The sequence below is a fragment of the Conger conger genome, chromosome 6 (genome assembly GCF_963514075.1).
Source record: "Conger conger chromosome 6, fConCon1.1, whole genome shotgun sequence".
In the NCBI taxonomy this organism is placed as follows: domain Eukaryota; kingdom Metazoa; phylum Chordata; class Actinopteri; order Anguilliformes; family Congridae; genus Conger; species Conger conger.
Window position 1 is genome coordinate 24487801 of NC_083765.1, and position 14250 is coordinate 24502050.

The following is a 14250-nucleotide window of genomic DNA, read 5'->3' on the forward strand; positions in this document are numbered from 1 at the left end:
TATGAATGGTAGGGAAGCTTGCTGAATCTTTATTATAAAATATTTCTTTACCTCTTTACAGAGATTTTCCAAGTCAGCCCCAGAGAACAGATGGGTTTTCTGTGCCAGCTCTTTCAGACAGACATCAGACTCTAGAGGCATCCTCCTTGTACAGATCTCCAGGATGGCCAGCCGGGCCTGTGGCAAAAACACACACCCGTGGAACATGGTCCACATTGAAACGTGTCATGCATCATGCATCTTCAAAATACTATGGAAGAGCTACTGCAATAGTACTATGGAACGCAGGCCTGAACTGGGCTAGCCTGTAGCCTAGTGGCTAAGGTGCATGACTGGGACCCTGCATCACTCCAGGGGGATTGTCCCCTGATTAGTCTAATCAAATGTAAGTCACTTTAGACAAAAGCACCAGCTAAATTATGAATTATGAATTATAAACTAAAAGTATGAAAATACAGAATAAAGTTTGCGTCAGACTTTCAGAAAGCAGCTGTATCCGTACCTCCATGTCTGGGGGCGGCACACAGATGATCTTGTCCTACCCGGTCGCAGCAGAGCACTGTCCAGGACCTCAGACCTTGTATGCTTTCTTCCTGATGTTTCCTTCCCTTACTTCAGGGGGGGAAGCCCTTTGAAACATGGAGGCCAGGTGAAGTGGGGGTCAGGTCCGAGTTATGAAAGGCTAGACAGCCATTATATTCCATTACTCCCTCATTTTATACACCAAGGGTATACAATGCAAGCTTCCAGCAAGAAGGGAAATCTCATAATGCAATATTCCATGCTTGAGACAAGAGTAAGAAAATGCTTGCGCAGAGCCGATAGGTTGTGAGGGGGGTTTAGTTTTGCTTGCATAACACCGGGTAAGTTTGCTTGTTGTGTATCACAAATTCAGTTGGGAAATGCCTCCCTCGAGGGAAAACCGCAAGGGGAGGGAATGTGTTAAGAGGGAATCTCACCCAGCCAAGGTCTTGAGCCCCAGGCAATGTTACAGCCAATTGCGTATTGCCCCACAGGTCTTCTGACCCACAGCAGGTGGGCATGGACCAGACTCAATACCAGGCTGTGGGATCCATCCATGCCCTTGAGCAGCACTATTAACTATCCCGCAACGTTTTCAACTAGACTGCTTTATAGTGAAAGCTGGTCTTACATGTGGTTGAGCAAACAGTTTGAATCATCAGGATGAGCCATCTAGCAGCATAACCTCTAGTCTCCTGATCAGGCCATTTCAAAATGCAATGTTGCGCATTGAGACACTACTTGTGTTAAAGAATCAACAAACAGAATTTAAGCATTAACTCCACAGGTTATTTTCTTTATTGAAGACAACAGGTCTTGCCATTGGAATAATCCCACAGGTTTGTGTTTCTCAAAATTCTTAAAATTATACCATTTATAGTAAATACTAAAATAGACATCTTTTTATCAAAAAACGCAAAAAAAGAATGAATGCAGGTGTCCAGTTTCAACTTGTGAACAGGTTCTGATAGCGCTGTATTTGCTGGTCCTTGAGGGAAGGAGTCATACTTTGCAGTGATTTAATGAAGTATCTGTGTTTTATGCTGGATGCGTCCATGCCCTCTTCCTGCAGTATCAGCAGAGCAGCCTAACAGCACCAAAGCAAAAACAGGTGATTGATTAAAACACACTTAAAACAAAAAGCATACAATCCATAGAAAAAGCTGGGTTCAAATGCCAACAGAAGCAACTAATAATGCAAACGTCAAGTTCCTTATTGAAGTCTGTGACCGTTAGTGAGAACTTCACTGGAAATTTCAGCCCTAGCCTGCAACTAGACTAGTGATTGATCTGAAATAAAAACAGCCATCACACGATGAGGTGTTACATTTGGCATTGAGGGTCAATTGCTGGTCTAGAACCTCTAGACCACAGAACTGCTCTAAAAGCGGAACAGTTACTGAAATGTGTGAGATAAGGATAGTTGCTCAAGGAATTGTGGTCTCGGATTAAACTCCAGCTAAGCACACTGCAATTGACCCTGAGAGACTGCAAGAATAAACAGCTCTATTCAATAAACCCTATTCTCGTAAAAAGAACAATACAAAACAAACAAAAGAAAAAAAACACAGATAACAGATATACATTCTGCAGGAGTAATCACCATCATATGAATGAATGGTAGGGAAGCTTGCTGAATCTTTATTATAAAATATTTCTTTACCTCTTTACAGAGATTTTCCAAGTCAGCCCCAGAGAACAGATGGGTTTTCTGTGCCAGCTCTTTCAGACAGACATCAGACTCTAGAGGCATCCTCCTTGTACAGATCTCCAGGATGGCCAGCCGGGCCTGTGGCAAAAACACACACCCGTGGAACATGGTCCACATTGAAACGTGTCATGCATCATGCATCTTCAAAATACTATGGAAGAGCTACTGCAATAGTACTATGGAACGCAGGCCTGAACTGGGCTAGCCTGTAGCCTAGTGGCTAAGGTGCATGACTGGGACCCTGCATCGCTCCAGGGGGATTGTCCCCTGATTAGTCTAATCAAATGTAAGTCACTTTAGACAAAAGCACCAGCTAAATTATGAATTATGAATTATAAACTAAAAGTATGAAAATACAGAATAAAGTTTGCGTCAGACTTTCAGAAAGCAGCTGTATCCGTACCTCCATGTCTGGGGGCGGCACACAGATGATCTTGTCCTACCCGGTCGCAGCAGAGCACTGTCCAGGACCTCAGACCTTGTATGCTTTCTTCCTGATGTTTCCTTCCCTTACTTCAGGGGGGGAAGCCCTTTGAAACATGGAGGCCAGGTGAAGTGGGGGTCAGGTCCGAGTTATGAAAGGCTAGACAGCCATTATATTCCATTACTCCCTCATTTTATACACCAAGGGTATACAATGCAAGCTTCCAGCAAGAAGGGAAATCTCATAATGCAATATTCCATGCTTGAGACAAGAGTAAGAAAATGCTTGCGCAGAGCCGATAGGTTGTGAGGGGGGTTTAGTTTTGCTTGCATAACACCGGGTAAGTTTGCTTGTTGTGTATCACAAATTCAGTTGGGAAATGCCTCCCTCGAGGGAAAACCGCAAGGGGAGGGAATGTGTTAAGAGGGAATCTCACCCAGCCAAGGTCTTGAGCCCCAGGCAATGTTACAGCCAATTGCGTATTGCCCCACAGGTCTTCTGACCCACAGCAGGTGGGCATGGACCAGACTCAGTACCAGGCTGTGGGATCCATCCATGCCCTTGAGCAGCACTATTAACTATCCCGCAACGTTTTCAACTAGACTGCTTTATAGTGAAAGCTGGTCTTACATGTGGTTGAGCAAACAGTTTGAATCATCAGGATGAGCCATCTAGCAGCATAACCTCTAGTCTCCTGATCAGGCCATTTCAAAATGCAATGTTGCGCATTGAGACACTACTTGTGTTAAAGAATCAACAAACAGAATTTAAGCATTAACTCCACAGGTTATTTTCTTTATTGAAGACAACAGGTCTTGCCATTGGAATAATCCCACAGGTTTGTGTTTCTCAAAATTCTTAAAATTATACCATTTATAGTAAATACTAAAATAGACATCTTTTTATCAAAAAACGCAAAAAAAGAATGAATGCAGGTGTCCAGTTTCAACTTGTGAACAGGTTCTGATAGCGCTGTATTTGCTGGTCCTTGAGGGAAGGAGTCATACTTTGCAGTGATTTAATGAAGTATCTGTGTTTTATGCTGGATGCGTCCATGCCCTCTTCCTGCAGTATCAGCAGAGCAGCCTAACAGCACCAAAGCAAAAACAGGTGATTGATTAAAACACACTTAAAACAAAAAGCATACAATCCATAGAAAAAGCTGGGTTCAAATGCCAACAGAAGCAACTAATAATGCAAACGTCAAGTTCCTTATTGAAGTCTGTGACCGTTAGTGAGAACTTCACTGGAAATTTCAGCCCTAGCCTGCAACTAGACTAGTGATTGATCTGAAATAAAAACAGCCATCACACGATGAGGTGTTACATTTGGCATTGAGGGTCAATTGCTGGTTTAGAACCTCTAGACCACAGAACTGCTCTAAAAGCGGAACAGTTACTGAAATGTGTGAGATAAGGATAGTTGCTCAAGGAATTGTGGTCTCGGATTAAACTCCAGCTAAGCACACTGCAATTGACCCTGAGAGACTGCAAGAATAAACAGCTCTATTCAATAAACCCTATTCTCGTAAAAAGAACAATACAAAACAAACAAAAGAAAAAAAACACTGATAACAGATATACATTCTGCAGGAGTAATCACCATCATATGAATGAATGGTAGGGAAGCTTGCTGAATCTTTATTATAAAATATTTCTTTACCTCTTTACAGAGATTTTCCAAGTCAGCCCCAGAGAACAGATGGGTTTTCTGTGCCAGCTCTTTCAGACAGACATCAGACTCTAGAGGCATCCTCCTTGTACAGATCTCCAGGATGGCCAGCCGGGCCTGTGGCAAAAGCACACACCCGTGGAACATGGTCCACATTGAAACGTGTCATGCATCATGCATCTTCAAAATACTATGGAAGAGCTACTGCAATAGTACTATGGAACGCAGGCCTGAACTGGGCTAGCCTGTAGCCTAGTGGCTAAGGTGCATGACTGGGACCCTGCATCGCTCCAGGGGGATTGTCCCCTGATTAGTCTAATCAAATGTAAGTCACTTTGGACAAAAGCACCAGATAAATAATGAATTATGAATTATAAACTAAAAGTATGAAAATACAGGATAAAGTTTGCGTCAGAATTTCAGGAAGCAGCTGTATCCGTACCTCCATGTCTGGGGGCGGCACACAGATGATCTTGTCCAGCCTACCCGGTCGCAGCAGAGCACTGTCCAGGGCCTCAGGCCTGTTAGTGGCAGCTACAATCATCACATCCTTATTGCATACTTCCTGGTAGCTCATCTAAAACACAGAGCATACACAGGAACTGGGGAGAGCAGGCGGGGCCAGGCCATGAACCGGAAGTAACAGGAAACAGCCTCTATGGCGCATGGGGAGGGCCAAAGAGCTGCCCGCTGCATTCAGTGTAGAAAACCAAGGTGAAGGCTATTTTTCCTTCAAAGTGCAGGCAAAGTACACACTAGATTACTATTTAGGAAACAAAAGTGATGTTGATTATTCATCTTGAGTAAATACTACATTTTTCCAACTAACAATATATAAAAAAATCTATGATAAAAAATAATTCAACTCTACAGCAGGGATCACCAAATCTGGTTTTTCCTTTTCCCCCAGGAAAGCAACTGAAGTTAGTGCTACTGACAGGCCAGACTGTCTCCACACCTGACTCTCAGGTAAAGGGAGGGTGGAAAAGCAGCAGTTCTCAGCCCTCTAGGACTGTGATGTGATGATCCCTGCCATAGTCTTACAGTAGCATTATATCCTGACACAGACCATCATTGCTCCAGTGTCATGATAAAGCTCATTCTGTGAGAGAGACGGGCCATACCTGCAGCTCCTGCTGGAACTCAGCAGACCCCTCGGGCGGGGACCCCTCGGGTGGGCACCTCTCCCTCTGCGTCCCTCTCCTCTCCTGGGTCTTCAGTCCGACGCCGTCCAGCTCATTCAGCAGCACAGACAGCAGCCGGGCCTGGACACTGTGGGGCGCGCTGCTGTCCCCACGCGAGCCCAAGATGTCAATCTCGTCCAGGAAGAGGATGGAAGGGGCACAGGCTCGAGCCTGACGGAAGAGCTGGGGAGGAAGTCACCGCAATGCGGCAAGAATGATTCACATCCACTGCTCTGCTTCTCTAATCTGACATGCCACTGCACAAGCAAGTCATCACAATAGCTAAATAAAAGTACACAGAATCTACCCCCATTAATTTACTGCGGATCCACTGTGGCAGGGTAGCCTGCAGCCTAGTGGCTAAGGTGTTTGACTGGGACCAGGAAGAATGGTGGTCGAAGCCCCGGTGCAGCCACAATAAGATCAGCTGTTGGGCCCTTGAACAAGGCCCTTAACCCCGCATTGCTCCAGGGGGGATTGGCCCCTGCCTAGTCTAATCGACTGTATGTCTGTCAGGATAAAACTCGGGTAATGTAACTGTAAAGTATAATTGGCTTGTTAGGCGTTCGGATTTGAAGTGAAAAGGCAACTCTTGAGGTTTTAGAGGTCCTGTATTGTGGAAAATGGCCCTTACTATGTTGATCATATGTATGTTCTAAAATAACACTGTGAAAGTACCAATGCGCACAGCACAGAAATCCACACAATCTGTATAGTGCCTTTCAATGAGCCTCTTGAACTTTGGTAAATTTTTGACTTCAGTATAAACTCATTTGCATGTCTGCCTTCAACAAAGCCCACCTTGTAGCCGGAAGAAATCCAAGCTCTCGGCACAGACGGTGTTCAGCTCGTTGGAGCTAGCCAGCCAATCAGAACAGAGGTTCATTGATATTAATGAGCCATAAAGACTGTCACTAAAACAGCCTGTTCTTGGTAAAGAATGGACAGAGACTTTGGTCTTTAGAACTGCACAGACATCAGATATCAGGACGTAAAATAAAACAAAAGCAGAAGGGCCAAGATGACGAGCAGCATACCTGAGCCAGGGCCTTCTCTGAATCTCCAACAAACGGCGAGAAGAGGTCAGCCCCACTGACGGACAGGAAAGCACAGTGCGAGGACGAGGCAGCAGCTTTCACAAGGGTAGTTTTGGCACATCCAGGAGGACCGTACAGCAGGACACCTCGTGGCCGGGACAGACCAAGCCTGACGAAGGCTTCCGGAAACTTCATTGGCCATTCAATGCTCTTCAACAGCACAGAGATACAACAGAGTTTGTTTGTGTGAAATTCCAGTCTTTTTGTGTGCTTTATGTTATACAGTACTGTACCTGTTTCAGTTTTAGTTTGACATCTTCCAAACCGCCGATTTGATCCCAGGAGAGCGGTTTGAAATCGGTTAGGCCGATGCTGCTCCTAAGACAGGAGGGTTGAATCTTCTTTAAGGCTTCAAGGAAATGTTTCATATCTACTGCATGCCTCGGAAAACCCTTAAACAAAGTGAAAAAAACTAAACAAAAAAACAACAACCACCTTTCATATGAACAGGCCAAAAAAATGTTCAGCATGAAATTGAAATACAATACAGGCTATACTATTATTCTGAGATGCAACTAATGTCAGCTTGTAAACGCATACCTACTCCAAATGTATTGTGTGAGTACACTGATTGTACCTTACCTGGGGGCTGTGTAGAATGGCTTGTAAAGCAGCTTCTCTGCACAGAGCACTTAAGTCAGCTCCCACACAGCCTGTGGTCATTTCTGCTAATGAAACAAAATCCACATCGTCGGAGAGAGGCATCTGAGAACCGAGCACGTCCAGGATGGACTTCCTCTGGCGAAGTGTTGGCACACCAATGATGACCTAAAATAAAATAAAAAAAATTATTTTTATTTATTTTTTAATTTTTTATTTTAATGTATATATGTGCGTGTATATATATATATATATATATATATATATATATATATATATATATATATATATATATATATATATGTGTGTGTGTGTGTGTGTGTGTGTGTGTATAAAATTCATAATGATAAATTATCTCGCTGAAGCTTTCATAGAAAGTTACTTACAGTTGATTATACTAAGCAGGGGAGCAATGTGGGGTCAAGGGCTCAACTCAGCTGTCTCAGCTGTGCGGATCTTATTGTGGATACACTGGGGCTTGAACCACCAACATTCTGGTTCCCAGCCATGTACCTTAGCCACTAGGCTACAGGCTACCCCACTTAAAAATGCAATAATGTTGTAGCAATTAAGAAACAGCACAATAATGCAGTTTAAAAAAAGATAACAATGTTACCTCTCGGTCAAATCTTCCAGGTCGTCTCAAGGCAGGGTCTAACGTGTCTGGCTGGTTGGTGGCTCCAATGATAACAAAACTTTCATCACTGCCAATGCCATCCATCAGTGTTAACAGCTGTGCTACCACCCTGTTCTGAGGTGCACTAGTTGAGCTAGCTCGCCTCGGGCACAACGAATCTATCTCATCGATAAACAGGACGCAGGGCCCTTCCTGGGCGGCCTCGCTCGCTCGTCTGAACATCCTCCGTAGGTTTTCTTCACTCTCTCCAGGCCTCGACCCCAGAACCACAGGCCCATTAACCGTTACCAAAGCGGCACCAACTTCCATCACCACATTTCTCACCAGCATGGTCTTGCCAACCCCTGGAGGACCAACAAGGAGGACGCCCCTTGGACAAGAAACACCCAACTTTTGCAGTGTTCTTGGGTAGCGGAGGGGCAAATGGACAATTTCTTTCAGTGATGCACAGACATCCTCCATTCCTCCCAATAAGACACCAGGCGGTTTCTGCAGCTGGCATTTGTAGCTGTTGAGAGTCTGGATCGCTCCGATGCTCACGCTGGTTTTAGCAGTGATGAAGCCAGTGTCGGCGTTGCACGGATCTAGATGCTCAATTAGAATTAACTGCACCTGTGTTTTCAAATGAGTAACATCAACAATATATTGCCCTGCTACACACATTCCTCGAAGCATCTCTTTCACAAGGTCATGAATAAAACTAGCAGAGGCATGTTTCTTAACATCTATGCTTTGAACAACTACGTTTACTCTCACACCTTTAAGTTTTTGAGAACATATTGCTTTGATCTGCTTTGGACAGACAGACAGGTCGCTGAATGTGACTGCTTTCAGATCCTTTGTTGTGCATTTTCTGTCGAACTGTAGAAATCCATCTGCAAGGTCACTCCTTGGCCACGCAGTACATAGGCATTCCCCTCCAGAGATGGTAATATGAACCGGGGACCCAATCCTTAGTCCCAGGGATGTCATTAAACCTGGCCCTAGCCTGCATCTCTGCGTTCCTGTGTCGCCAATGTCCAAAGGTAACACCTTCAGGTCCATCATTCAGAGCTTACGCACCTTCAATAGTGTTACAACATAAATAGATAAAAACGTACCAACGCACATCTCCGGATGAATAACGTTACATTACATCTAGCTACATAGCAGCAACATAAATAGCACCCTCGTGATCAAGACCCAGGGTTAAGCCAAAGAAACTGACAACCCAGCTTACACGCATGTGGTTAAAACAAGAACAATAAACAGCTTGTCAACGGGACAAAACATTCGTCCACTTTAGTTGCAACGTTATATTAGCTAGCTAGCATAAATACCTTTCATTAGCTAACATCCGACGGTTATGTTGGATTTATATCCGTGTAGATGGTTGTTTGGTTTGATCTGACGAATAATTTAAGTATCCAAATACATTACACAGAAATGAGTTCGTTTCATAATTCTGCATCTGTAACTGAGATATATTCTGACACCTCAACGATAGCGACAGCCATGTGCATTCGAAAAATAATCGGGTCGGCAAACTTCTTCTTCTTTAGTTTAACGGCGCTTGAAAACTTAGAAGTGCATTACCGCCACCTACTGAATGTATGTAGTCATTACTTTCGGATTGATTTCTTCGTTTAAAAAATATATAAATAAAAAATAAATAAATAAATAAATTAAAAAATTATTTCTCTAAAATTCCCTTGATCTCATCCCCTCACGTTAGTTATACCCAAAATTTCCCTTGTTGCGTCCACCACCATTCTAATCCTCTCTGTCTTGGTTTCTATTTCACTTGCACAATTTATTACCGCTGCTATAAATGCCAAAAATCTTCTACAATCCATATGTATAATCTCCTTGTCACACCCCTTTGTTGTTTTCCCCTGTCCCTACTTTGAACTTTATTCCTCCCAATTCCCTTCTCTCTTCTCACTCTCTTTGCTGCTTCTGCATATTATATTTTATTCTTTGCTCTCGTCTGTGCCACCTCACTCTCCATCTTCCTTCTCTCACAATGTTTTACACCTCGTGATTTCCCCCACAGTGAAAACACGTAGCCTGATCTCTAGGCAAGATCTCTAGACTCTTCTGACCCCCCTCCTTCCCACACAGTCTACATCTGTGCACCTTTTTCCTACATACTGCAGCTACATGTCTATATTCCTGACACCAATAACACCGTAGTAGTACCCTCTCACAAGCCCTCACCCTACAGTTAACAGAATCTAACAAAACCCTCTCTGGTAGCGCCCCAGCAAATTCTACCACCGGTTCATTTCCTTCTTCTTTACCGTCCCTATAACATTCACCCGTCTCACCTCGCACCTCCATGGAAGCAATCAGCAATAAGCCTGTTCTGAGAGTGGAAGCTGCACTAATTACACTTCACTGGGCCCTTTCCCTCATTGGGAAGCATTTCACCCTTGTTGTCTCAAATGATGTAAATGATCTGATCTTTGTCTTTTTTTTTTCCACAATTACAACCCCCCCACCCCCCCCCACCCCTTGATATCCTCACTGCCTTCACTTCACACAAATGGCATTTGCTTCCCATCCAGTTCCACATCTCTCTTCATCATGATCCTCAGTTGTCCTTTTCTGTTTACCCCCTCCACCTCATACTCCATACTTTCTCTAAGTTAATTTTAGGAGTAACGTATTGCTATTAGCAACATATATGCCTTTGGCCTAGCGCAATAATGTAAGAAGTATTACAATTAAGTTAACCTAAAAATTATGTATCATACACCAGTGCTTTTCTAGATATTCTATTTGGTGTTATTACATGGTTTGCCCTCAAGGTGGTAGCGGTCTCTTGATAGTAATATGGTCTGTGGAAATCACAATTTCTTGCTATTTTATGATGGGTTAAGCATGTGGATAGCTGTAATTTAGCAGAATACTGTAATGTCATACCTTTTCATTATATTACATTACATTACATTATTGGCATTTGGCAGACGCTCTTATCCAGAGCGACGTACAACAAAGTGCATACCCATAACCAGGGATAAGTGCGCTGAAAGACCCTTTTTTTTTTTTAAAGAACAAAGCAAAAGTGACCAAACTTAACTATCCAAATACTGCTTACCTAGCCAACTAAAAATACCGAAACACAAAGTAAATCACAAAGACAACAATTAAGGTTCACAGGGAGGTAGGGAGGGATGGGGAGAGGTGCTGCTTGAAGAGGTGCGTCTTCAGTTGCTTTTCTCTAGCAACAATGAACTTCAAATTATTGTGAGTTAGGTTGGCAAATAGTTATTTCTTGTTTGTTATTACAATGTTCAATGTCGTAGTAATAATACTAACTTAGGCCTAAAGTCCATCCATCCATCCATTATCTGAACCCGCTTATCCTGATCAGGGTCGCAGGGGGGCTGGAGCCTATCCCAGCATACATTGGGCGAAAGGCAGGAATACACCCTGGACAGGTCGCCAGTCTATCTCAGGGCACACACACCATTCCCTCACACACTCATACCTACGGGCAATTTAGACTCTCCAATCAGCCTAACGTGCATGTCTTTGGACTGTGGGAGGAAACCGGAGTACCCGGAGGAAACCCACACAGACACGGGGAGAACATGCAAACTCCGCACAGAGAGGCCCCGGCCGACAGGGATTCGAACCCAGGACCTCCTTGCTGTGAGGCGGCAGTGCTACCCACTGCACCAAGGCCTAAAGTCAATAATGAATTTAAAATCTGGTTTATCAAGCTTTTAGCTTGAGCATTTATCATATTTTGTTAGGTTGTATCATGCAATTAATTGATATTCTGATTATGACACCACCAAATATCAAAGGTTTGGTATTAAGTGAACTACTTACCGTATGTGGGTCAAAGAAGGATCATACTGTATCAGAGTAACATATATTCTATTGGGCTATTTAACACATAACATTTCACATTATCTCCCATATAATCACTATCAAAGATCACTATTCAAATATCATGTCACTGAAATAAATACCAATAGATATGGTATTTAATTCCAAAACTAATAACATCATCGGTATATTCTAACCAGCTCCCTCACCTAATATGCACTCATTCATTTGCCACATAGTAGTCACTGGAGTTCATCACACTCTAACACCATGAACAAATAAAATAGTGGGATGTTTACATAATTATTTTTGGCATTTAATAAAATTTACAGCAAAATGTGATTTGGCTACAATGCACTCAAATGTAATACCATGCAAGTATTTTTTCCCCTAAAGAATATAACAATCCTCACCTCTAATATTATTCGTAGGCTGTTATGTCACAGATATTGAGATGTGTCACTGTGAATCATTATCTCTGTTTTGCAGCACTGAAAGGATACTATTTCTCAAATTACAGTAAAATAATTTCCCCAATAGAACAGAGTATGATGAAATTTGATATTTACCCATATTTAAGACTCATTCTTTGTTATGTTTCAAGGTTCATCAAATGAAGCCATACTACTGGCAATGGTTACCATGGTAACTGTGGGTGATTTCCTGGCTCAGTGCATCTAAAAGTGAATTTCAGTGGGATGTCCTTAACCAGTCCACAATTGGATAGCAAAATACTGGAGTTACACTATTTTATATCCTTAAAAGACACTGAGAGTTTCATTCATCTTTAGAGTTCATGCAGTCATGTCAAATTTGTAATATTTTGAACACAGGGACAGGGTCCACAGGGTCAAAACTCAAAATATGATAACCTTTTCAGGCTACATAAAGTCTAAGGGACATGTAAAACAAATTTGTAAAGCAAAGATGCTTTCAAGAATAATGAAATTAAATGTTTGTAAATATGAAATAAGGCACTATAGAGAAGTAAACAAATCAATTATATTTGTTGTGCCCACCATTCACCTTTAAAACTGCATCAGTTTTCTTAGGCACACTGTCCTGTCGTTTTGTAAGAAAATCAACTGGTACATTGTACCGAACTTACCATAGCTTTTTCTGCAAACTTTGGCTGTCTCCCCTGCGTCTGGATTGCCAGGTGAGCCCAGGCAAGCCTCTAAGAAGATGGGCCAGCTGACTTCACAGTCAAGCACCACTGATCCTACATCCTAAAGTTAAATTCAGGGAGAAGTTTTTTGTAATTTGCCGCTACAGATAACAACTGGAATGTCTTATGACTTCAAAAGGGCATTGAAGAGGCTTCAATCAGAACAGTATATCAGAAGAGAGACCTCATCTGTGGTCCAACTATTAGCTCAGATATTTTATCCATATGTCCGAACAAACTCAAGGTCAAAACTGACAAAAGTGAAGGTGATCTGCATTTCATTTTCCAGAATGTGTGTTCTGTGGTATTGTACTTACTACTGCTGCCATATAGAAAGATGATAGATGATAGATCAAAGACAAATATAGATTTACAATACATTCACAATTGTGGCCTATACAAGGACCCATTTACCTTAATTTTCCCCAAAATGTAAAATAATCCATAAAATAGGCTTACATTTATAGGCATATTTCAGAATATCAGGTGTTGGTCAGTAGGCTATAGTATAGTTTGCATGCTGTTATTTAGTTTCACACTGGAAAAGACAATAGCCTACACTTTCCATGTGACACAAAAATACAACACAATGCACACACTGTAAGCTTTTACTGGAAGCTTAGGCTACATTTCATAGTGCATAGAAAACTGTCAACACTGAAGTTAATCCATTTTTAGCCTACATCTTTATGCGATCATAATGTTCACAGGTAGGACGTCTGGAGCTTGAAACTCAGCTGATTGCGACAGTGGGTTTCAATGGAAAGAGGGAGAGAGGAGAAATAAAAGGGGAAGATTTATGGAGCTACTGACCGTTGCGTCTCTTTGTATTGCTGCGCTCCACCCTGTGCAGTGAAATGGAATTCCCTATTTAAATGGGCAATGTTTTCGGTAAGTAGCTAAAAGCACGTTTTTGTTTTCTTGACCATCTAACCATTGTGTTTGGCTTTAGTCGCAACATTTCTCTACACTATCACGTAGCCCAATAGATATCTCTGTAACTCAAGACTGTAATAACATGAAATGCTTGAACGGCTGTCGATGGTTTGCATTTATTTAGATAGAACTAGCCTACGTTTGCTGATTAATCGGAGCGATTAATGGCATTCACTCCATGCACAGGGAACATTATTTACGCGTTATTTATCTTAAATGGTTTAAACTGTATTTGGTCGTATTGTGTTTTTGTTTGCCTTTAAGTCTGCATAGATTTGCGATGCAGCATTTGAGCACTTCATAAGATAATCAATCTATTTTATTTAAGCTACGGTTTTTAAACGTCATTAAATTTGTTAGTTTTCAGCACTGCTTTAGGCATTGTGTTCTTCAGGTCGTAGACTACTACAAGTGTAGGCTATTTATGATGTCGCTTTCCTTGTGAGTGTCTATGTATGAGTTATTCGTGTTTGACATG

At 42.3% G+C, this 14250-nt stretch overlaps 1 protein-coding gene across 1 annotated transcript; it reads right to left on the reverse strand.

Annotated features, from left to right (window-relative positions):
• Positions 1–1289: 1289 nt before the first annotated feature.
• Positions 1290–9387, reverse strand: afg2b (AFG2 AAA ATPase homolog B). The gene is made up of 10 exons (XM_061247060.1): positions 7826–9387; positions 7192–7377; positions 6843–7001; positions 6550–6759; positions 5453–5695; positions 4771–4905; positions 4320–4445; positions 2637–3743; positions 2186–2311; positions 1290–1609 (listed from the first exon to the last, which is right to left on the reverse strand). The coding sequence occupies exons 1-8, from the start codon at positions 8891–8893 to the stop codon at positions 3603–3605; spliced, it is 2268 nt and encodes a 755-aa protein (XP_061103044.1). The 5' UTR covers positions 8894–9387; the 3' UTR covers positions 1290–1609; positions 2186–2311; positions 2637–3602.
• Between the last annotated feature and the right edge of the window lie 4863 nt (positions 9388–14250).